This window comes from Augochlora pura, chromosome 5 (assembly GCF_028453695.1).
Source record: "Augochlora pura isolate Apur16 chromosome 5, APUR_v2.2.1, whole genome shotgun sequence".
Lineage (NCBI taxonomy): Eukaryota > Metazoa > Arthropoda > Insecta > Hymenoptera > Halictidae > Augochlora > Augochlora pura.
In genome coordinates this window covers 17,191,667-17,218,316 of record NC_135776.1, presented here as the reverse complement: position 1 = coordinate 17,218,316, position 26,650 = coordinate 17,191,667, and the positions used below count along the sequence as shown (strand labels likewise).

General features: G+C 39.0%; 1 protein-coding gene across 2 annotated transcripts in view; it reads left to right on the top strand.

The window, feature by feature from the left end:
• LOC144470247 (GAS2-like protein pickled eggs) overlaps positions 1 to 26,650 on the top strand; it is a 96,074-nt gene that overhangs the window by 29,593 nt on the left and 39,831 nt on the right. For both annotated transcript variants that reach the window (XM_078181192.1, XM_078181191.1), the window contains exon 3: positions 22,703 to 23,227. In XM_078181192.1, the coding sequence (XP_078037318.1) occupies positions 22,703 to 23,227 (525 nt within the window). The remainder of the gene's footprint in view (positions 1 to 22,702; positions 23,228 to 26,650) is intronic.

Genomic DNA, 26,650 nt, shown 5'->3' with positions numbered 1-26,650 from the left:
TCTAGTAATCTAGTAAAGTGTAACATAATTCTTTAATAATAGTAATAATAATTAATATAATGCTTCCATCACAGCTAGTACCAATAGCTTCCATCATTACTAGTATCTAGTAAAGTAAGGCTTCTTTCACAACGTATTTAGTAATCTAATGACACAAAGTATGATACAATTCTCTCGAACCTTTAAATTATCTCTTCTATCTCGTTTCTCCCGATTCTTTCAATTCAATCCTTTCCCCGCCATTTTCGCCGCGTTTAACGCTTCAAAAATGCATTTCGCTCACATTTGCCGATCCGTTTGTCCCATTCAAATCGACGCGAAGATGCATCGCCGCAACGGCGTTGCGATTTAATTCGCTGAAAATTGCTGCAGCCGAGAGGGTGGGCGGTTCGCGTTTGATTTCGTCGGATCGGCGACGCTTTTTTTTCCACGTCGCGAGCAATTTGCACAGGATGCCCGCAGATGTCGGTGGCTCGATTGTCACCGAGACTCGTGTCGCAGCCCTTTGTGGAGCTTTTGAATCATTGAAACGAGACGGGGGAGGAGGCACGGCTTCAAACAGCCGAGCGGACGGATTAGCCGATGAAAGTGCACTTCGTTCCCTAGCGAGCGACGGTGTCGGCCGCGGCAAACAGAAACGAGCCACTTGCGACCGTGAATCTCGCGGACTTTGCAGAGGCTTCTAAAAGCCGTTCGTGTAATTTTCACTGTTACGTCATTGATTTAAATAAATTTATTAGGTCCGTTCGGAAGGTTTGTTGAATAGTGTCAATTCTTGCTTGGATGAGTATGCACGCGTTCATTTGAGAAACAAAGGAAATGATATCGTAGAATGAAGATTGTTTAACTTATCATAAGTTTATTATTTGCGTTTAATAGAATTTTGTTTAATAGAATTTTATTTCATAGAATTTTATTTCATAGAATTTAATTTAATAGAATTTTATTTCACAGGATTTAATTTAATAGAATTTTATTTCATAGAATTTAATTTAATAGAATTTTATTTCATAGAATTTTATTTCATACAATTTAATTTGATACATTGAAAAGAAAAATCCTTTATTGTACATTAAAGCAGATTATATAAATATCAAAAAGCATCGAATTTCATTGCGAAAAATATTTAGTATTTAAAAAATGATATAATAATATTGAAGCTTATGGTGGAACGATCTACCACATTTATCTCAATAATAGATATCAAGTTATTAATATATAAAATTATCGATTACTATAACAACTGATTCACAGACTATCGATCGTAGAAAATGGCGGCTTATTATTTAAATAAAATGATTAAATAATTCTTAAATTATAAAATAATTATCAAGCTATAAAATTACTACTAAGGAATTATCATATTATTAATTTATTAAAAGTCAGCTACCGGTTACTATACTATTAACCTCCGAACACTAGCCGTACATTTTCCTCCGCGCGATTTCACGCAGATATCTCTCGATCTATTCGCAACGATGGAAACTAAGGAAACCAATACCCTCCGCAAGACAATGGAAGACAGACGATATAGTCGGCCGTCTCATCGACGGATAGATAAACGATACTGAATTGTCTCGTAAACACAGGCCGATCCTTGCGGTGATCTACGCGCGTGCGCGGTTCGCGTCGAAGTCGGATTTCCCAGGCCGTGTATATCGGCTGTCATGGTAATCGACGTCGCCGGCGCGGGGGCTATTAAGTAATTGAGAACACAATTGCGAGACAAAGTAATCCGTGCCTCAATTAATGGCTACATACTTACCGGAGATAGTGTATCGCGGCCTTGCCGGATTAGCGTATCGATATAACGGTGCCTCGACGCGGGAAAACACGCGGCCACCGCGCCTCTATGTTCCCCCCGTGTACGCGCGATTATGGTCTATGACTACTATGCGCAACACCTGTATACATCGTCTGTGCATACCTGTATATATCCTCTGTGTATACCTATATACGAAGCCTGTGCATATCTGTATATTGGGTTGGCAATTGATTGCGGATTTTGTTAACCCTTTGCACTCGAAGCCATCACAACTGCAAATATGTAATAATTTTTCTGGCTTCCAGTATTTCTATTTTATATAACAAAATTCATTCTATGCATATTCGACAATTTGACGATATCTATAAAAATAATTATGAAACAACAATTTTGTTTGTTGTGTTACAACAATTTTAATGGCAGAGGTGCCACTCGAGGGCAAAGGGTTAATAGATGGTCTTAGCACATTCTTCTGTTTTATCAACGTGTTCGAAGTAATTGAATTATATTGTTTTCTTACTGTTTGGACATCCACCTTTAATTTAGTAAGAAAATTGCACCGATTAATTATTTAGTTTCCTTTTTATTACAGTTTGAGAATGAATGAAGCGCGCGTTTCAGAAATATTTTATATTAAATTATTTCCAAAAATAGCAAGCGTCACAAGCACGATTTTTCTGTTATATACAGTATATTAAAATGAAGCCTTGAAAGAAAGGCATTGTCAAAATTGATTTGTCTAATTGAATGAACTTGTATTTTTAAGCGAAATAATTGAATTTTCCTTCTTATTTTAAATCCGCAATTAAATCCTTATTTTAAATCTGCAATAAAATCCTTATTTTAAATCTGATCACATCGCCTATACTATATACCTATATTACATCCTCTGTACATTACCTACAACATCTGTATACGATCGTCGTTCGCGGTAACAGCGTTCCCGCGCGCAATCTCCGCGAGCGATAAATAAATTCCGAACCGGCATACGAACGCATTTGTAGAAACCAGCGCCGTGAGACCGCTATCGACTTTGATTACTGTTATTCGGAGGATCGAGGCGTTACTCACCGACCGTCTTCTTTCTATGATAGATCGGGACGTGACTAATCACCGCAGATGGTCGCGCGGCGTCGCGACTCATCCGCGCTCGTTTCGCTGCGAACCGGAATGAACTCGATGTTCGGGTGCTGGTACAATGAAAAGGAAAAATTGGACCGCTCGGCGCGCCGACTTTTAGACAACTGTTGCGTCCGATGGTCGTTAGCGGTGGCCAGCGGCTCGCAACTTCCTTCGATTGTTTATTAAAATTGACTTTTCACTTTGGTTCTGTATTCGAGAATTTTTGGTTGATATTTTACGTTATATATAACATTTAATCACGTAATATGATTATTATGTGACGTATTTATATATTGTATTATTATATGTGTATTATGTTACAATTGTATTATTATTATATTATGTAATGTTATATATATTTAATATTGCATTATGTAAAAATAATAATATTAGATAATATAGTCGTTATAGTAAGAAGTTTCCAAAGAATTAAAGGAAGAGAAATAAATTCATATACATGTATATATATGTATATATATATACGATGATAATATATGTTACATATATTACAATTATTGTAATATGCAATCATATGTAATGAAGTTGTCGAGCCAGATCAAAAAAGATTTAACGTTCTTGAAACTGTGTTTCAAGTGAAAATTGTTTATTAAAGATTGTTGTTTAAAGTAAAAATAGTATTGGTTGCGTAGCTTTTCGATTATTGTAATATGTATAATTACAATTATTGTAATATGCAATCATGTGTAATGAAGTTGTCGAGTCAGAGCAAAAAAGATTTAACGTTCTTGAAACTGTGTTTTAAGTGAAAATTGTTTATTAAAGATTCTTGTTTAAAGTAAAAATAGTATTGGTTGCGTAGCTTTTCGATGTTTTGTCTCGAGACTTTGCACTGTGAGAAATAACTTAGTGACCTCTGTTTCACGTGCATCGCATTCTCACGTGCACACGTGTGCTTAATATACGTGCATACATAATGTATACATAACGTGCGTATAAAGCACACATAACGTGTGCACACAATAATATACATATAAAGTACACGTAACGTGTGCACACAATAATATACATTTACTGTGTAGATTCGTGTCATTTCTAACAAACGTGAACACGTGTATCGAAATCCGTGTATTTTGATACACATTTGGACACACGTGTGTGTCAATGTACATTTACAGACGTATTTTAATATACGTTTGTCAGTGTACTGCTAATATTTTTTATTTTTCATAATTATTCCATGAGGAATGGAAAATATTTCTAAGTATTTATTCTTTAAACGTGTAAATGATTTGACAGAAAATATTGTTTATTGGTTCAAGTATATATTATAATAAAAATTGTAGGATGTATAAAAAAATTCAATTTTGGTATAAAAATATATATATGTATATTAGTCGCATTATATTTTTCAGTTTTATGTGAAAATAAGGTATATTGTGGTGTCACTAAACTATATTTATTTGAACTATTTTGATATTCAAACTATATATTTAAACCACATTGAAATTTTAAAAAAGGATCAAAGTTATATTTAAACTAAATTGAAATTTTTAAAACGGAACAAAGTATTAATAAATTCTGCTTCTCTTTCTTATTCTTGCATATACTATATTAATATTCCTTCAATGGAAATTAATTTCGACCATCGTAACTACAATATATAAACACAATACAACCACAAAGAGTTGAATATCCTTTAATTTTGTTATAAAGAATTGACCATTTCTTCCTCGAATTCCCAAACCACAGAGAGAGAGAGAGAGAGAGAGAGCCTCTCTCCTCCAAGAGAGAATTCGGATCGCGTTCAATCCGGACGCGCTTTCTCCCACGAGACATTTCACCTGAATTTTCACGGCCGCCCCGGGAACGTCGCTCCGAACAATCGGCTTTTCTATTTTCCCACCAGGCTTTCCGTTCTCCGTTTCACGGAAAACCGCCGGTTTCCCGGGCTCTCCCTTTTTCCCAGACGCCGCGTAAAAAACCGCTGCCAGCCTCCGGGCCATTGTGCGTCGGTCGCGCCGGTAATTACGCGAGTCGCATGCGTCCTCCGTGCAACAAACGGACAACAAAGAGCGGGCGAGCGCGCGCGCGTGTTCGGCCCGCGGCGTCTTACGCGCGTCGCCATTATTCTCGCACGCGTTCTGCATGCGCGTACGAATCGACGGCGACCGGGACAGAGACGGTGCGTGCGCGTCGATCGAAATGAATCACCCGATAAATTCTTTTACTTCCGGCAGGCCGGCATAATATCTTGGGTAAACTAGCGACGATTATAAACGCGTTATCGAAAGCGGGGCGCGGCACCGCGAAGCGCGTTCTCGAGCGCTGCTGATCGAGAGGACGACGGTGGATTCGAGCTGGTGACCCAATTATCGCGCCCTTTGATTAACCCTTTGCCTAGGAAACGCGTATACAGGGTGTACCAAATTTTAACCCTTTGCACTACGGTGTCTCCCCTCAGGGGACATCGTGATTCTAATCTGTATCACTGGATATTAAAGTTTTAGTTACTATGGGGAATTAATTTACTATAGTGCAACTTTTTGAGAAATGTATTATTTTGTGAAAAAATCAGAGTATGGTACAATTATTGAGGTATATAATTATATATTTCTCAAAAAGTTGCACTATAGTAAATTAATTCCCCATAGTAACTAAAACTTTAATTTTAGTAAAGTATAGTATAGTAACTAAAAACCCATAGTAACCCATAGTAACTAAAAACTTTATTATATATGCATAGTTATATATGAGAATTGATTTTTGAGAACAGAGAATACGTACGTGAATATATTCAGTGGATAATAGTGGAAGGGAGGGATAGTGCAAAGGGTTAATCTGATATGCTTGAATCGTGAAAACATGCGATAATTTATCGTTTCTGATCGTCATCGGTTTTTACCAAGTTGAATCAAGTTAGTTAAACAAAGAGACTTCTCATAGAGAAGGGAAATATTTTACATGTTCTTTCGATTAAATAAAGAAGTTCTAATTGAGAGTTCAAACAGTGAAAAATATCAAGTTTATATAACTGAGTTTAATTTACCATAACTAAGTTTCATTTAAATACAGTCGAACCTGTTTTTATACAGTAGATATTGACCGTTAATATCCTGTTAAGTATGACTGTTATTCCGTTCTTTTAAGTTATTATAAAATTCTGTCCTCTCGCAATCAATATTTAATCATTCTAGTAAATGTAGACACGGAATAATTAACAGTAAATACATTCTATAGAATATAAATAAAAAATATAAATTTTATTTTTTCTTCTAAGAAATTATTACAATCGATTAGGTGCTTTTGTGACTATGAAGAAAATGTTACGACAAGAGGTTATGTTTAGCGAACACCAGAGGAAGAGTATAAAATAGCTGTGTGCGGATTTCCTCCTCGTTGACTTCTGCTTTCAGCGTCGATTGACACTCTGAAGATTCTGTAAACGAGTGATCTCCTTGATTCTCAGTAAATTGTTAACGATAATTAACTACTCTAAGGAGCGCGAACGAAAGCGAAGCCGGGTTGGCGAGGGTTGGAAGACGAGGGCTTTGAGGTCGATCCGCGGCAGAGAGAGGAAATTAAGAAAGAGAGAGAGAGATAAAAGGGGCGAAAGAGAGAGAGAGAGAAGAGAGTGAAATAAAGCGAGAAAAGGAGAGAGAGAGGGAGAGACAGAAAGAAAGCGTAGAGGAAAGGGAGAAAGCGTACAGGAAAGGGACAGAGAAAGGGGGTGAGAGAGCAAGAGAGAAGAAAATAGACACAGAGAGAAGGAAAGAGAGAAAAAGAGAAGAAGGTACAGATAAAGAGAGAGAGAAAAAAATGGAGAAAAAGAGGGAGAGAAAGAAATGCAGAAAGATAAAGAGAAAAGCCTGAAAAAGAAAGAAAAAGAGAAGGGGGAAACTCGAAGCATCCCGTAAAAATAAACTATATTATAGTGTCACGAATATCTAAGCTATATTCAAACTATATTTATTTAAACTATTTTTACATTCAAACTAATATATTTAAACAACATTTAAACTTTAAAATGGATCAAAGAATTATTAAATCCTAAGGAAGAACGATAAAGAATAAAAGACCGAAAAATAAAGAAAAAGAGGGGGTAGACTCGAAGCATCCCGCTGTAGTGGCAATCGAAGTAAGCGGCGAGAAACGCGGGGCGGGCCCGCATGAGAGCCACTGGGCGAAAAGAGGAAGAGAAGCGTGCAGAAGAGGCGGAGAGAAGTGGCGCATATGGTAATACGCCGGGCAGATGAGAGTTTGACGGCAGGATGTCACATTATGTGGCCTCTGACCCCTCCCCTCGTGTGTCTCTCCGACTCCTTGACTACCGTGGGCAAACGGGCTTAATGAAAATGGCTGGTGCACATTCAACATCGTAAATTAGAGCGAGACTCCTCGGTGCTGGCTCCGCGAAGGGGGGAGGGCCCGCCCGGGCGCGTCGTTAAGCCGTGATGCCGCGGAGAAAAGCGTGTAACGCGATGCGGTTTGTTTTATTTGTCCGCGACACCATCAGGCCCCGGCGCGGTCGCGCGATCGTTTTTCCTGCTGCCGCTTCTTCCTGGCCCACCGTGGGAATCTTGCGAGCCGGTTTCACGGACCAGATGAGAACGAGATTTGTGGATCGTTTTGGTAGATCTAATATCGATTGGAGGAATCGATGGAGGAATTGAATTTGCGAGGCTGATTTCGTTTTAGGTTAGAGCAAGATGATAAATGATTTTTAGTATTGTATGGACCGAATTGTTTTCTTATTAACAAAATGATAGTATGGTATATTTAGTGGTATGATTATTTTCGATGTTGATTATGCGAATGACATTTCAACCCTTTCGCTCCAAGGGGTGTATATACGCCCTCGAGGAATTACCATTTATATATGAATTTGTATACGTTCATACCATATGTATACTTTTATTTCATACCTTACATAAGATACTCTTGTTAATCGACAAATAGTTGACTATAATATTTAAAAAAATAAATTGTGATTATAAATTTTTATATTTTAGATAGTAAAATGATATTACTAAATATAATAAATATCATTGTAAACTTTAGGTAGCACTCCGTAACTCAGTGTCAATTACACAGTAATACGCTCCGTAGCGAAAGGGTTAATGCTGTTTTGATGCGAAATGAAAATGTATTTAACACTTTATTAACTGGTAGTTCATAAATCGGCTTTTTATCAATGATTTTTTTGTCTATTATTGAGATGAAAGTGTCAATATTATTAACAATATATATTATTAATATATAGTATAATATTAACAATACAGTATAATAATAATAGAATTCAATATTGTTAATATATATTATTAATAACTCGTTGCCCTCGAGTAGCTGCGGTGTTTCATAGCTAAACAGCGGATATCAATGCAAAATAAAAATTGTCAGCACTAATTGCAATCTCCAAAAGTACCTCCACGTTAATAAAAATTCGTATAATCTCCCTTAATAAGGAAATAATCTTTTATTAATTCAAACAACTTAAACTTAATACATCAAAATCACCAAATCTTGCAAATTCACGTTTTGCACTCGATCCCCTCGTTTCATCAACAAATTAATAAAAATCACAGCTCGAGCACCACTTCAACAGTACTTAAAGTTAACAAACCCAGGGAACGTTTTGATACTTTTAGATCTACTCTTAGATCTCTCCATGGAGTCTTTCGGCATTCAGCGATTGGAAAGCGACTCGATCGAGCAGATTCGATCGCGGAGGGTAGTAGCCGCGAAAGTGTCCGCGCGCAACTCGGCGCTCGTAACGCTGATCGTTGTGTAGTGGTTCCCGTCCCGACGGGTTAATCGGGATTTCTCGGGGATAAAGAAGTCGTTATAAGCGTCTGTCACGCGGCTGCATCGGCGTTTTAAACGCGGCGCATCCGTCCCCGTGCCGGGCAACAACCGTGGAGAATGCGTGTAACGCGGCGTGAAGAGGCCGACAAGCGCGCGCGGCGCCGCGCTGTCTTGCAATTAGATGGGGGCCGCCCGGTCTCTCTCTCTCTCTCTCTCTCTCTCTCTCTTTCGCGGCTGTTAATTTCACAGGAAATGGTAAAAACGGGCCGGACACGAGCCCGCTGGAACTCGGAACGGCTGATTAATTCGTAATCGTCGGGAGAAATCCGGTTGCTACCGGCTCCGGCCGCTGAGTCGGACACGACTGTTGTCGCTCGTGCCGCGTGACGACAACCAGTCGTTCGTGCGACGCGAGGATGATCGGACAATTAGTATTCTTATAATATATTCGGAATTTAGAGACTTTATTTTTTATCGAGTCTTTAGGGTCTTTTACCTAAGCAATGGAAAGAGAACCGAAAAGTAATTCCCAGAGGTCTCGAAACACGTGCATGTAGTATAATGTGTGTTAACTGTTTTTATATGGATTTACATATGTATTTATATGTATTGTCAGGTATTCGATATATATGTATATTATGTTGACACATCTGTCTATTATAATATATCTTATATTGATATATTTATTTATTATAATATATCTTATATTGAGATATTTCGTATCACATTGATACATGTGTCACATATTTGTGTACAGTGCATTTACATTACATAACAGATTTTTATGCGTCGTATCTTCATATAATTAACATACCAACTGCCTAGTAATTGATAATAAAATCTATTTTGAATAAAAATTGTTCAGTGCACAGATTTTAAAAAATTGCAACACCAAATGCTGACAAAAGATGTTTTTTATTCAACAAGAAAATAATAATATTGCAATTCTTCTAAACCAACTGTACAGTCTCAACTGTGTTTTAAAGAGGCTTCCTGAGAAATAGAATAAATTAATGGAACAAATTAACCTTAAACAAGAAATATCGTCTATTGACTGCGCATCAAAAAAAGAACTTCTAGAACGCCCTGATATTTTTCCACGAATCTTCCAATTGTCTTTAAAAAGTCACCGAGGCACTTAAATAAATTCTGAATTCGTTCAGAAGACGCGTTGTTTATTCCACGTGTCTGTGAGAAATTATTCAAGAAATAATTACCGCGACTACGCGCAACCGATCCGTAGCCAATTGCGTCGAGCAGGTCGACCTTAGAGAGCACCGTCGTAACACGTTGAATAGCACCGGTGTGTTTATTAAGTCGCATAATAAAGAATCGAACTGAATTTCTGCCTCCGCTCTCCCGCGGTCTTCCCGGGCACGGCTGAATGTAGAGCCGCGCGGCATCTTGTTTGCATTTGAAAAGATGCTCGATTTTTCCGGGGCCAATGGCGCGAGCGGGGCCTTCAACGCCGCAGCCCGGTTTGCATATGAAAAGCCTGTACACAACGGTGACCTAACGGTTCGTAACATGTTAATTGGGTGTCGCGTATTTGTCCGGCCGAGAAATATTTCCTCGTGTGAGACCTTGTGTAAATTAGATGTCGCCCGGACGACGCGGCCCGAACAGTCAATCATCCGATACAGTATACGGTAAAAAGCGGGTTGGGAAGAATCGCAAATAAGAGTAGAGGATGTCCAGGTTTTTGTTGAGGATGTCTACTTTCGGTTCTCGAGTGGCAATAACCTGTCCGCTTCGCGGTACCTCGACATAACCTCGAGGCTGCTCGAGCGTTTAATCAATTTACTTTCTGCTCGCTTCTTCGACCGATTACGAAAACAGCTTCACGGAGTTTAAGTGAATTTTGAAATCGAAACATCGCTTTTCGCTTGTTCGAGAGGATTGTTCGCGAGATTAATAATTTATTTATTATTTATTTATTATTTATTTATTATTTATTTATTATTTATTTATTATTTTGCAAAGTGGCGAAGCTTTAACGAGTGTGATATATCTGTCGGGGTATTTTAGATTTTCTCTGGTTGTTTTCAAGCTTGTTGGCAAAGCTGGACTGTTACGGAAGAGGAGATACTATTATTCGATGCGTGGAGCTTGTTATTGTAGTTATTGACAGTCGACAATATTTATGTATAGTTAGTGATATAACCTTGAGAATTGGCGACTATGAAAATGTGCTGCGTGGCTGGAGTAATCGTAATTCCTTTTTTAAGACTATCTATAATTGTGTACAAGCTGAAGGACAATTAGAGGAGACAAGACATTATAATATAAGCTTGATAATCGGCGGCTACAAAAACGCGTTGCTTGGCTAGAATAATTATAGTTTCTCTTCCAAAACATTCCCTTTTTGTTTATAAGTCGGCGGACATTTAGAGAGACAAGATATTAATTTTACCTTGACAGTCGACTACTATAAAAACGCGCTACTTGGCTGGAATAATCATAGCTCCTCTTCTAGAATTGTCCATTTTTATTTGCAAGCCGTAGGACAATTAGAGAGATAGGACAATAATATAATCTTGACATAACTTTAACAATCGACTACTATAAAAACGCGCTACTTGGCTGGAATAATCATAGCTCCTCTTCTAAAATTGTCCATTTTTATTTACAAGCCGAAGGACAATTAGAGAATCAAGACAACAATATAACCTTGACAATCGACAACTATAAAAAGCACACTGCGTGGCTGGAATAATCGTAACTTCTCTTCCAATACTGTCCCTTTACAAGCTGTCCTGTTCACAAGCCGAAGGACAATTAGAGAGACAAGACAACGACATAACCTCAACAATCGACACCTACAAAAGCGCGCCGTATAGCTACGACAATCGCATCTTCTCTTCTAAAATTGTCCATTCTCGTTTACAAGCTCGTACACAATTACAGAGAATTTACTATAGTAATAAATCTTGCGAGCCGATCGACACGTTTCAGCCGGCACGCGGTAACAGACGCGCGCTGCTTCGATCACCTGATTTGCAGAATCCACGAACGAGCCGAGCACGTGTAAATAGCCGAGAGAAAGCTAATTTCAGGAACAGTTATATCCCATTCCGGCATCATCGATGTCTCTCTTTCTCTCTCTCTTGCTCCTTCTCTCGTTTCCAATTTTGTAGCCGTTCGTTATAACACGTCGCGAACACGCTGCTTAATTCCCGTGCCATTTCGAAGTTCGCCTCGGTATCCATAAAATTACGTTATTATAGATGATCGGACGTAAATTGTTCATCAATGTCGCGGCCTACGGTAGAAATCGAAGTCCGCGGAGGGCGAAAGCGCCGTTCCGAGATTTCGATTAAACTATTAATTTATATAATTGTCGCACTTTCTCGTGATTACGTTTGCTGGAGACGGTGCAACAAACTTCGATGGTTGGGGAGCTGGTCTTGCGATTTAACCCTTTGCGCTCGACGCTATTTTAACTAAAAATACAAAATTACTTTCGATGATCAATGGTATTTATATATTTTTTATGATTTACTGTTGAAATTTATGCATATGAACTTATTATATTTTTGTATCCGGGAGAAACAAATATTAAAATATTTACAACTTGCAAGTTAAAATATTTACTATTAATGCTTACTTACAACTTATAAATATTTTATATGTCATAAATATGTTAAAATATTTTTAGGACCTGTGATCACAAATATAATATGCAAATAACATTCTGTTATATCATTTCTATTATAATTGTCTCTTAAAATTATTCTGGCGTTTTAAATTAAAATACGTCGCATTCTCTGCACTGTTTTAATCAAAGAAGATGTTTTTTTGAAAATATTAATAGAATACATATAATACACAATTATTGATTAGCATTTAGTGTTTTGTACAGTGAAATTGTCGTTTTTGTCCACTGTGCAGAAAAACGTGAGAGTCTAATAGAACGATTCGAATAGACCAATCATGAAGCGAAAGATCGATAAACAAGATTAAAAACGGCACAGGTGAAAATTTCCATCGAAAACTGGTCAGCGAGAGAAACTGTACTCCGAAATCGGAATAGGACGTAACTGTTCCTCGAATTAATTTCCGGGCGGCCGATGGCTTCGAAGTATTTCAGAAATCGCGATGGTTTAACAGTGCTTCGATTCTATGGGAACTGGAGACAAAAGTCATGTTTTTTAAACTATCTAATTTTCGAACCAAGTGTCTTAGTAATTTTTTAAAGAGAATGGGAAGAGTAAAAACTTGTGCAAAAATAATATTATAACATTTTGTACTGCAGTTTGTTAGAATCTGTGCTTTAATCAAATTTTATTTGAAACATTTTTTATTATCAATTACTGATATAATTTTGATTAACGAAACTTGATATAATAATATAGAAGAATGTTCAAAGAATAATTTTTCACTGAGATCCAAAAATAAATGTTTCGTCTTTTTTGATCAAAATTAATTTAAAGTTCATCGAACGTATAGGTTAGGTTCTCTATAAATGCCTAACTTCGCGACAACAAAACAATACAACACGATAAATAATTAAACCACATAAAAGTCAAAATAACAAGTGTTTAATATCCTTTATCTAATTAACCATACACATTTACCTTTATCGCCGCGAACTTTGAATAAATTAATGTTAAAGTCAAGACGATATAATAGTAAAATGCTCGAAGCAGCAAAGCCAACGAGATCATTGTCTTTAGTGACTTATTTTCTAGCTGTTGCGGTTTACTTTCATGGTTTTTCTCAATTATTAATGCAAATATAAAGACTCTAGATTACTAATAAATTATAAACAAAATTTTTTAATATTATCTCTTTGAGGTTTTTTAGTATTATTCTGTTCGACTTTTGGCTCGATCGATGACCCCTTTCCGCCCATTTGCCACGGTCACGTGGCGCCTAGGATCAAACCGCGGAGGCCATCGTTCCACGGGAAATGGATCGGTTCGGGGTCAAGAACGAGCCCCCTCCCGTCCTCTCGCAATTTGTTTCAATTACATCCACGTCCAGGATATCTCGACGGCTCCCGCGACGCAACGACCGTTCGCTCTTCGATTCCCTCGCGAACGTTAATTGCGCGTCCCGCGAGAAAAAAAAACGCAACCACGGCTGATTATTCACACTTTCACGGTACCAGAAAATAATCGCGCGGGTCATTAGTTTCGAGACGTTTAAACTTTCCATGACATTTAAACGGCGACCGTGGGCAAAAATCAGTCGGCGAACTCAAATAGAAACTATTGGAGCTGTCACTTGTTCGATACTCATCCGGGTTGGCCGCGAAATACTTGCGTAAGTTGGCCGGGTATCCCGTGTAATAGCTACCGGAGTATATTATAGTGAGTGAATACGAGTGCAGAACGTGTTCTCGTTTGCATAAGCTAGAAGAATAATGTTTTGTAAATTAGATTAAATAATAGATGAGAAGAATTTAATATAGTAACGCTTTAACTGTGATGCTTGTAACTATGATAGTTTTATTCAATTTTATAACGTAAGTTATTCATTTTATTATTTAAGTTTTATGGAATAATGATTTGTGAAGAAGCATTTTATCTCATTAATATTTAAATTGGAAAGATACGCTATATGTCGTTTGCTTTTGGAAATTAAATTAAGTAACAAGTAAAAGGAATCAAATTTACACTTTGACAATCTATATAATTATTTATAAAAGCTATTACCGTTTATGCTATTACTATTTAAAATCTTACTTATGTCAGTATTAATTATGCTGATATTATTACTATTATTATTTAATTCAATTCTATCATTACTATCATTATTATTATATTTATTTTATATAAATTCTATACTTAAATTATATTCACAATATATTATATCATATTCATAAGTCAATATTCAAAAATAAATTTATCATTGGTATATCAAAATTTCCTGCCATAACTAAACAGTTGCTTACATTAATTACATCTACATTAATTATGCTCATATTAATTCTATCTATCTTAATTATGTCAATATTATGTCCATGGACACGCGATCACATCGTTCATCCCGGAAAACATACAAATTATTTACACAAGAAATTCCACAAACAGATACTCTAGAGAGAATGTTCTAAAATCGGAGCCCGTTGTTTAATAAATCGTCGGCGAACCATTCGGCGCGGCTTGTTACGGTGCACCGTGGAGGCAGCGCGTGGTTTTTAAGGGGGGGGTCTCGCTGTCGACGACAGCGTATCTCGTTTTCGCTGGTCCACGCACGTGTAGCCCATAAGGCGATGGTATGCGCGGGTCCGAGCCGGCTCCGGGGCTGCACTCGTAAAAATTCTATCTAACAGCATCCGGTCGGCCGGCGTCCCGGACGGCGTCCGATACCACCCCGGGGATAATATAGAGATTAGGCGAACGTGTCAACGGGGCCCGGTTGTAACGAGCCCGGCAGCAACCGTTTCGCTTCGCCCTCGCAGCTTGGAAATCCTCGGCTGTATCGAATCGGTGAATCGAGTAGGCGACGCTCTTTTTGTCTTCGACGAGCGAGTCGACGAGCGAACCGATTCGCGAATCGACCGATACCGAATCGGCCAGACCGTGAGACTCGGTGCGCACACACTCGTCTTTCCGATGCGACGCCCCGCCTTTGCAGGGATATGTATATTTTATGCAGCGAACGATAATTCTCGGATCGATACAGGCGGCGGAGATTATCGAACGGAGGGCCAATGATCTGTCTTTAACCCTTCTGTTGCGGCAGCTCGCTTCGGTGGTGTGATGCCACGGAACTGGTCAATTATTGTTTTATATCGCATTATATTATGTTATGTAATATTATACAACATTGTCATACTATGTTACATTACATTACATGATATTATATTATTGTTTTGCATAATGACTGAATATTGTATATATATATTCCATCTATTATTATCCTCCATTTAGTTCAACAACAAAGGGGTTAAAGAACAAGTTTCACTACTATACTATACTATATTATATTAGACTAGACTACACTACATTATATTATATTATCATATTATGTAATGAATAATATATATATTGTTATATATTTCATCTACTATTCTTTTCTATTTAATTCAATACTGAAAGAGTTAAAGAACAAGCTTCACTACTGTACTATACTATATTACACTATACTAAATTATATTATAGTAGATTAGTCTAGACTACATTACATTATATTATATGATATTACATTATACTATATTGTGTTGTACATTATATTGTGGTGTATTGTATTTTATCGTATAGTATTCTATTTTATTGTATTGTATTCTATTATATTATGTATATTATATTTATATAGTATTCTATATAAGCCCGGCGGAACGTTCATTGTTAAAATAAATTTTCGTATTACATAAATACTGTTCGCAATCCGTACACGAAGCAAGTCGTCTGGACGCCGATTATATTCAGCGCTGATAACGAAAGGGTTAATCAGCTAAAATTGATCAAATTATATTATAATACAGTAGCTCAGAGAGATAAGATTGCATAGGTAATAAATGATTGGTTGCCATGATATAAAGCCGATTTATAGGATATCGGTCGATAAAGTGTTTATCACCGCAAGCATTGTACTTTACTATAGCTCCAACTTCATACGAATAAATATTAATAAATCGTATAAAATAGAAATACAACAAATTGACACGACTATATATGACAACAAATGACATACAACACCGCATGAAATTATCATGCCACGTTTCAAAATAATTTTTGCCAAGATTATCCGTATTCAAAAAATTGTTAGGAACCTATTAACTGTTGCACGAACCGTAAAATTCAATTGCATAATGTGGAGAATGCATCGGGTTCTATAAAATGGGAACGCTACAAGTTTGGGAGAATATTTTGGATTTGAGTTAAAATGGCTCCGACCGCAAAGGGTTAATAAATCATATAAAATAGAAATACAATATAACAGAGAATATATTTAACATTTCGAATTAAACTAGCTACGACAGCAAAGAGTTGAAATTCTTCGCTTTGACTATAAAAAGTCCTCGGCATCGGCGAGACATAAATTTCCATAAAGCGTTACCATATGTTCCACGGTGTAGCATTTCTACGCTACAGTCCGTACATGGTATAGTGCGTATAGTCGTTTCGTTTCGAATTCGTATCGGTCGTAACGGATAGAATCGTACGGTTATATTGGTTTCTCGGAAGGGTTAAGGGGTCCCGTTGTTGTAACGTCTTCGACGCGGCACGGCGTTGAAATTCATGGTAGCGTATCGGGACAGGAAATGAAAAATTACGGAACAATCGATCGGCGTCTGCGGGCTGACCTCTTTAACTATGTTATCAAGTCGCCCGGCCAGATTAACAGCGGCGGTGGCAGATACTCGTCGTGAATCACACTTACGTGCACACATACCGGTTGTCTGTTCCGCTGTAAAACCAGCTCGCTACGAGCCGTCCATTATTCAATTATTAGTTATTGCCGCGGCGCGGAAGTTCATTTTTAGGCGCTACCACGACGGCCGCGGACTTTCTTTCTCGTCGACGGCCTCGAAAGCTTGCCGACTGCAAAATTCATTCGACGCCGTTAACGACGGTTTCGATGCAACTTTCTTCTTTTTCACCGCAGCTTTGTCGATCGGTAAATTTTAACTTTCTAACTGTAATTTTGTTTCTCAATTTCTTTGGACTTTGCGAGAACCTCGCAAATTGTTATATCTAAGCAATTGACGTTAGTTTGCGTTATTATATAAAAATTGAGAATTCGGGGAAGAGGAGATTTTTATTATTTGGTTCACAATTAGCAATTACTATATTGTTAAATATCATAATAATATTTTACTTAGTTTTATATAGTAAATTTATATAGTAAGCATTTTAAGAGTATTAGAAGCAAATTTTATATAATGAGATTTGAAAAATTGGAAGTTACTATTAAATTTCGATGGAAAAGCGACAGAAAAAAATTAATTAATTATCTTAGTGTATAGTGCATTTTATACTGTTCAATTTTTGTATGAAACATTTTTCTGTAGATGGAATAGTTTACAAGTAATTTAGATGACAGATTTTGGTGGTGGAATATAGAAACATATACAGTGTGTGGAAAAAATGTTTAACAATTCGGAAATGGAGTATTCCTGAAGTAATTTGAAGCATCTTTTTCCTTTGCGAAAAGTTAATTCGTAGCTTTGTTTACGAGATATTGACGAAGAACAGTGACCAATCAGAGGCGAGATCTTTTGGCGCTAAGCGGTCGAGCCAATGAAATTGCAGTGTCGGATACGCCCATTATCTTTTGCCATTGTCGACTCTAAGGAATCGATTATTTCTTGAGGTTTTGTATCATCTTACGTGACCGCAAAAAGGACGGAAAATCATTCGTTCAAAATTAAAAATTAATAAATAGTAATTTAACCTTTTAAACTATAATTTCTTCCGTTCATTAGCACTTCTTCATCCTTAATAACTTCCTCAATGAAACGATACGATCTTTATTTCCTGATCTTCTTCATTTAATTTCATTCACAGACTTTAATGACAGAAGAAGCAAATTTTATCTTAATTTAATAAAACTGTTAATACTTTACCGACCGGTAGTAACCAATAAATTCAATAGCAATTATTAAGATAAATGTCTTAGATTATACTATCGTAAGCTTCAATATTACTGTATAATTTTCTAAAAAATTAAACATCTCTCGCGATTGATGAACTAAATAAAATCAAAATAGAAACGAAAATGTAACATTTAGCTAAATGTTAACGATGGGTCGGTAAAGTGTTAACAATCATAGTTATTAAATTATAAATGTTGCTCACAAGTCCTCGTTATTATAATGCAAGTTTAAGGTATATCATCACTCGCTTTACTTATACCGATTATTTCTTACCAATAAAACACTCCTCAACAAAATAGAACAATCTAAACAAATATCGTAAAAAGAAGAAGTAACATAACAACCGTTCAAAGGTTGTAAAAGTGTCGGACGATCTCGAGAAGTCTAAAGTCTCCTCGGCGCGACGTTGGCACAGTGAAAGCGAGACGAGGAGGCAACGATCCGCTCGCGCGACACTGACCCCGTGGCGGCTGAATTAGCCGAGGGAAAAAATGTATATTAAATTTCGCGAGCTCCCGGAGCCGTTCTCTATACAGCCGTTATCTCCGATCGCCGATCCTCGGTGCGTTTCCTTTTTCTCTTCTCACTTCTCTTCCTTTTATCCTTCCTGCTATTTATAAAACCGGCGTGCCGCGCGCAATTTCCGTCGTCGCCTCCCGTCTCCGGTTGAAAACTGTGAGAGCCTTCTCGTGGATGCGGTGGAAACCGCACGTGTCGATAAAAATCTAGTTCCGTTGTGCACCGGGTACTAGGGTTACAACGCTGTGTAGTTGTAACGCGCTAAATGGAAATCCGCTCTAATGAAAATCCGGAGCTGTTAGATATTAGGAGAACCGAGAAAGTAACGGCGTCTTTTTAGATTAAATTCGAACAGGTCAATTTTTAACAAGTTTTTATTTTTAATAAAAATTTCGCGATTAATAAAATTAATCAAATTAAAATAGAAACGAAAATGTAACATTGAGCTAAATTTTTACGGTCAAGTGCCTGGTTGCCAAAGTTTTAACACACCGTTGACTAAAGTCGTTGGTCTTTCTGACTCACGCGAGTCAGAACGATTCAAATTACCCGATTCGAACCTAGAAATCTACCCATGGCATTTGCGAACATTAAATAAAACGGACAAGTTCCCATTTTAAATACACAAGTTTGATAAAATCGTTGCATTAGGTTGGAAACTATGAAACGGGCGTTTTTGTTTAGTCTGCATTCAGCTGCGGCGCCCGTTTCATAGTTTCCAAATATTATATACCAAATATTAGATTGGAAACTATGAAACGGGCGTTTTTGTTTGGTCTGCATTCAGCTGCGGCGCCCGTTTCATAGTTTCCAAATATGATATACCAAATATTAGGTTGGAAACTATGAAACGGGCGTTTTTGTTTATTCTGTGTTGAGTTGCGGCGCCCGTTTCATAGTTTCCAACTCAATAGAATAAATACACGGCTGTTCAACTCCTTTTAAAAAGCGAGTCCTTTTAGATCCTGCATATAAATCGTCGCACGGACAGTTCCACTACGCAAATCGAAACAACCGTAGCGCGCCTGCATCCCCGTGACTGCGCTCGTTGTTCCCGATCGTCGAACGGAAGAGAAAACGGTAAAACGCGCGCGTCGACGCAAGAGAAGGTCCGATTGTTTGACCAGGCTGTATACCCATCTGGACGATACATATACACTCTTTTTTTCGGCGGCACGAATGAAAATATTTGCCAAGGTCGGATCGAATGATGTGGGGCCGGGGAGACGCGCGCGCTCGCCGGGCCCGCAGAATGCAAGAATCGCCCCATTGATCGAATTCCCGTGTAAACAGCTCGTGTACACAAAATGGTCGAGAGATAGGGTTGCCCGGCGCGTGTAAGTCAGTCGACGGCCGGCAATAAATCGGACCGGGCTTAATGGATCAAATAAAAAGGCAAACATCGTGATTCATATCGGGTCGGATGATTCGGGGGGTGAATTAAAAAAGAATAACCACGGCCTCGGTCCATGGTGCTGTCATGCCGCGGGGGGGGGGGGGGGGGGGGGGGGGCGAAAAGGGTCCCGAGAGACCCGTAGTCTTCTTCGTCGGACGATTAGAGTTGGTTTCGCGGGAATGAGGCACGAGGATTTACCAAGAACTTTATCGACGCTTCTGAAATGTTTAAAGGATCTGGGACATTTCGTAAATAAATACCACTTTGTTACAATTTTATTATTACTTGGAATAAGAAGAGAATCAATGCATTCATTTTTTAACTTTTTCGTTTAATATTTTAAATGTAAAACAATTGTAAATTATTTCCTTTAAATTGTAAACGATATTCTTTCATTCCAAGACTCGCTCTCGAGTGTACTAAATATTTTAAAAATAAATCCTATTATAAATATCGAACGAAATCGCCAAGGTACCACATTAAAGAGAACCAAGTTCTTTTGATGTGAAATACTGCTCTTTTAAAATATCAACAACTTATAACAACTATAATGTTTATTAAACTCTGTTAGAAAAGCAAGGTTTATTAACTAGATATCGATACGAATCATTTTACATTTTTTCAAAAAATCCCACTGCATTTCTCGATCCGTATCCTTGTGCGTCTAAGTTCAGCCGTCGTCGATCTCGCGATTTCCGCTCGCGAGGCTCTTTTGTTTTCGGCGCTCGATCGGCGCCGTGTCCGACGGTGGGGTCTAGAACGATCCCTAGCTTCGATACGAGTGTTTCGAATAGATGAAAAAATGGCAGGCGCCGTTAACCGCGACGGAAAATAACAGATCCGACGGCCGGTGTCAAACGAGCGCGCGCGCGCGCGCGGTGCTCGGTCGAGAACCTGTTATTAGACGCTGACGGAACGGCGCGGCTCATTTACATCACTCTCGATATCCAATTATCACCGGTGCAAGTTGCTTAAGCGGGGCCCCGGCCGATGATAATAAAAGTGCATCGCGCGCGGTCACACGGCGTTTGCTCGGTCGTCGTCGTCGTCGCGCGCGACTCGCGCTATTTATCGCGGGCCCTCCCTACGGCCCCGGCGCGCACACCGCTTATTATTAATGGAACAATTAGCGTCGCGGGTGTTAAGATGCTATCGGCGTCTGTTTGACTCTTTAATCAGCGCCAGCGTACCAGCCGCGATCGGTCGTGCAACGCGCGGACCGGAGAATGTCAGCCGCGCGGCGACCCGAGATTCTTGTTAGAGATGTGTCCGAGAACGCTAATTACCCGATGGAAAATTCGAGCCGGCCACTTTCTACCACGCTCGAACTTCTCTCGCAGCGATTTTCACCGATTATTTACTCAAAAATAGCTCTACCTCTCGATTTCACACCGTTTTCGTAGAGATATCGCGTTGGCGAACGAATTCGCAGAGTTTCTGTTTGAAAACGATCAATTGTCTTGTAATGTCGTCTCAAACTTCAAAGATTTGGAAGTTAATCTATAAATTATATATGTCTATTGATATTTGTTAAATTGAAATTTATTTTTGTCCATGTATCGTTAATTCTTAAATATTGTAGTGGGTAGGATAAATAAATATTTCATATAAATTTAACAATCCGGTATTAGTACTTAAATGACCGCTCAAGAGATTTATTTCCCATTTTTCAATATACGAAGGAATAAAAATATCACACACTAAAGAATTACTAAACATATTTTAAAAACTGCCTTTGTAATATATTAGTTATAAGGTTAATAATTACGTAGATTATTAATTTCTTGTATATATATTTATTTTTCATTTTTAAACGAGAAGATTAGCTTGAAATAAGCCTACGCGAAATAATGTACGACCCCTTAAGCGTTGATAAAATAATAGTAACAGTAACACAGTAAATAATAAGAACATGACAGCATAATAGTAAATAATAAGAACACGACAGCATAATAGTAAATAATAAAAAGAAGTAGAAAATTGTCTATATTATACAAAAATTGTCTATACATGATTCGCTAAGATTTCTTAAAATTAGCGAAGATACTTGTGACGTCGTATACGTATACCACACCTTATACAACACTAAAAGATTCCTGAGATCATTTGCAGAAACTTTTTCCTTTACAAAAATGTTCTCCGATGCATCGTTAACAAGATATTAACGAAAAACAGTGACCAATAAGAGGCGAGCTCCCTTGACGCTTGGCAGTCGAGCCAATCAGTAGAACTAGGCGTTGCACGCTTTGACTATACCGTCACGCACCAGTCAAGCTCGAATCTCATTGGTCAAAGCTTTTCGTTAATAACTCGTTAACGACTCCTCGGAGAAAATTGTTGTAAAGGAAAAAATTGTTGCAAATGACCTCAGGAACCTCTCTGATATTGTTTCTGTTATTAAATAAATTTTTCAAAAGGGAGGCTGTTATACTATTAAAAGGAGGTCTATGGTATCTTAACCGGGATATTTGGATATCGAATCGGCTCGCGCTGTCAATCGATCTCGTGTCAAACGATCTCGCGATTCGATCTCTCGAATTTGTCTCGTTCGGTCTCGATTAACCGATCATCTGGTTTTGATTTCCAGCACGCGAACAACGTGCGAAAGTCGGCGGCGGAGTACGTGGCCCGCCGTCAGGCCCGCAAGATCTCGATGACACGCTCGATAACCTCGTCGCTGGCGTTGCCGATGAGCCAGCTGAACGACGTGGCCTTCCTGCCGAACGCGAAGGCCGGCACGTTCTTCGCCCGCGACAACGTCTCGAATTTCATCGGCTGGTGCCGGAACAGCCTCGGCATCATCGAGTGCCTGCTCTTCGAGACCGACGACCTGATCATGCGTAAGAACGAGCGCCACGTGATCCTCTGTCTGCTCGAGGTGGCAAGAAGGGGCGCGAAATTCGGCATGCTCGCGCCGATGCTCGTGCAGATGGAGAGGCAAATTGATAGGGAGATCGCCGCCGAGAACAAGGCGGCGAACGGGGCGCACGGTAGCTCCGGGAACGAGGAGAGCGACGACGAGTACGCCGACATGCACCAGGAGGAGCCGTGCCTCATCTACGGACCGCAGCCGCAGATCGTCACCAACGATCTCAAGAGCCTCGACGAAATGGTGAGTCCCCTGCTTCTTATTTCAAAGCTCTTACAATTCTTTTTTACAAGGTTTCCAGGGCCTTGGAACATTTAACCCTTTGCACTCGAAGCCATTTTAACCCTCTATGGGCCCGTGTAGCTTCCATGTTACGTAATAATATGTCAACAATTCACAAAATAATTTTAGATTTTTCATTTTTTTAATTATATATAAAATTATATAATTATATATAAAATTATATAAGGTCTTTGAGATAATTAATAACAATGAGATAATTTATACAATTTACGTATACAGTGTTACAGTTACAGAATTATATTTACAATGATTTATTATTAAAAATAATATTAAAATAAATGATTTATTATATGAATTAATATTAAAAATGAAGAAAGTTAACAGATGACAGAATTTATTTCTCTTTGTCATCCAAAAAAATAGTAAAATCGTAACAAAGTAATTTACTCATTATCTAATAAACTAGTCCCTCCATCACCTAAACAAAATTTAAATAATCTAGTCTCTAAAAAACACTCTTACCTTCTAAAAGTCGTCCTAATACTACTATTAATCACTATAGAAAAATAGAAACAGATAAAAAACGAGATAGACGTCGACAAGACCCGGGTGAAAAGTCATCATTGATTCCCATCGACTTCCGGCGTAATCAAAATCAGTGGCCGATCCGCCAGCGAAAGTATCCGGGTAAAAATCGTTCGGTAATCGATCGGTCGAACGTACAAGCGTGTTTACGGTCGATAGTAGCCGGGTTCCGATCGGTTCCATCGGTCAAACCGAACGAGCAATTACGGCGGTCCACGGTCGCGTTGCCCGGTGCGTAACATTTAGCGAGTGATTTAATGCTCATTATCCATTTAGAGGGCTGGAAACGGCTCGCTCGCGAGTGCCCCGTGTACCTATCGCGGGCGAAGTTTTTGCCCCGGTGTCATGCTAATACGATTTACGAGTAGACCGCGCGAAACGACTGCGAGGCGGCGCGGCAATGCGACCGCTCCGGAAGAAAGTTATCATGCCGGAGCGTTTAGACTGTCGTTGGCCGTGTACACAACCTATTAAACGGGTGTACCGTGAACACTCGGACCACCTGGTAATCGAATTACCCGGTCTACGGTGGGGGGCCGAGTCAACAAAGCAATGAATAAACTGTAGAGCAACAAACTAACGCGGAAAGATCGGCGACAGATTCGCGCGGATTTCTCGGAGTCGGTCGCGGAGTAATAATAATAACTCGGTTCAATAAAATCGTACGACAATGCAATTTAGCGTATTTTAAAGAGTAAAGTCTCCTCTTCAATTTGTGCTAATCTTTTCTGAATTTGTCTGATCGGGGGAGATTATAAATCGTAGGAGAAGCGAGGCTTCCTATGCCTCTGACATTGTTAGAAATTTTTTAAATTCGAAATATCGTAACTCGGTTCGACAAAATTGCCCAACAATGCAATTTAGCGTATTTTAAAGAGCAGAGTCTCCTCTTCAATTTGTGCTAATCTTTTCTGAATTTGTCTGATCGGGGGAGATTATAAATCGTAGGAGAAGCGAGGCTTCCTACGCCTCTGACATTGTTAGAAATTTTTTAAATACAAAATATCATAACTCGTTTCAACAAAATCGTGCAACAATGCAATTTAGCGTATTTTAAAGACCAAGGCCTCCACTTTAACTTGCAAAATACCTGACGATTGTTCTTTTCCCGTTCGAGATGAAAGCGGAGACCGTCCGTGGTTCGCACGCTTTCGATCAGGGACCCCTCTTGTCTCCCGCGGCGGGGTTCGCACGTCTTCGTTCACGGACGCCCGTAATTGACCGCGACTCGCATATCACTCGCGGTGCGAGCCGGCGCGATGAATTAATTTCTGGCCATAATTTGTCCGCGTCTTGTTTCGCGATTTTAAGAGCGTGGCGGCCCCGTGGTTCCGGCCACCGATAAACATGAATTATGGAACATGAATTATCGGCGTCTGGGCGCGAACGGAGGGAAGGAGATGCCAGCGCGTTCATCGGGAAACCGTTGTTTTACCTTTCGACGCTCGGCTCGCCGCCGGTCTCTTATATTCCCGATCCGGTGATACACCCGGTCGGCGGCCGTAAATAATCCGACCCGAGGGCCGACTTTATTTTCGCGCGCGCGTTACAGTTTCCCCGAACGGTTCCCACGAGAGGTTACATTTTCGCGGCTGATACCGATGGAGTCGGAAACGTCCGATTAACGAGCGTTTCTTGTTATCTCGAGGCGAGAAAGAGAGAGTCCTTTGGCCGTGTCAGGCCGTCGAGGCGCCGTTAGTTCCGCGCTGAAAGGCTCGGAAACACGGCGAGGCGCGACGCCTTTTTCCCGCGACGAACAACGTAGGATCCGCTTCGACTTCGGGCTTTATCGTCGCCGTTCCCCTCGATGCATTCGCGACGATTCCGGGACAGTTTCCCCTCACCGTGGTCTCTGAACGCGTCGTTTCAACTTGCTTACATGAGACCCGGCCGCTGATAAATCACGTGTGCATCCCGTGTGCATCGCGCGTTTCTGTGACGCAGTGGACCGACGCATCCCTTCGCGCCAAGAATCGTACCTAATTTACTAGAATCGTGTGAATTCACCCTTAACACGTTGACGGCCGACAATCGACCACTAAAATACTCACACAGTTAAAACAATTTAATTATCGTAATTTTTTCTTAATCGTAATTCTAGTATATGATTAAACATTAAAGTTTATTAGCGATTTGCAACTATTTCTCGATGTCTACAAATTCATATAAATCGAATATTATTATAACAATATATTATATATGCATATACATATATACATATATATCGTATACTATATAATAATATAATTGTTTATAAGCGCTGGTAGGTAAAATTCATGATTGTTAACATCATGAGCAAAAGGTTGACATACTATGCATCTTTAAATAATGCAATTTTTAGGCCAACTTTATTGTCCGATGCATATTTTAGTATAAAACAAATATTACGTTATTACTTATTACTATTACGTAATTACTTATTAATATCACGTAGTTACTTATTAATATCACGTAATTACTTATTAATATCACGTAATTACTTATTAATATCACGTAGTTACTTATTAATATCACGTAACGTAATTTCTATCTCAAAAATCGCGGAATCCTCGCGCTTCGAGACGAAGAGCCTCGGTTTTTCGCGTTGCCGTCATCGGCGCAGACTGCGCAGAATTTTCTTGCGCTATAAAAGGAGATCCGCAGTCCTCGCGATGAGTCACGCGGATAGGCAGCGAGGAGGATCGTTTTCCCAGGGAAACCGGAATCGGGTCGAGGAATTAAAATAACAAAGCTGTGTCCCGTTTCATCACGTGCCGGGCGCGTAACTATCCGCGGCATGCTCTTTAAAACGCGCCCCCGGCATCCCAGGGATTCAGCCACTCGTCGATGTTGGGACAC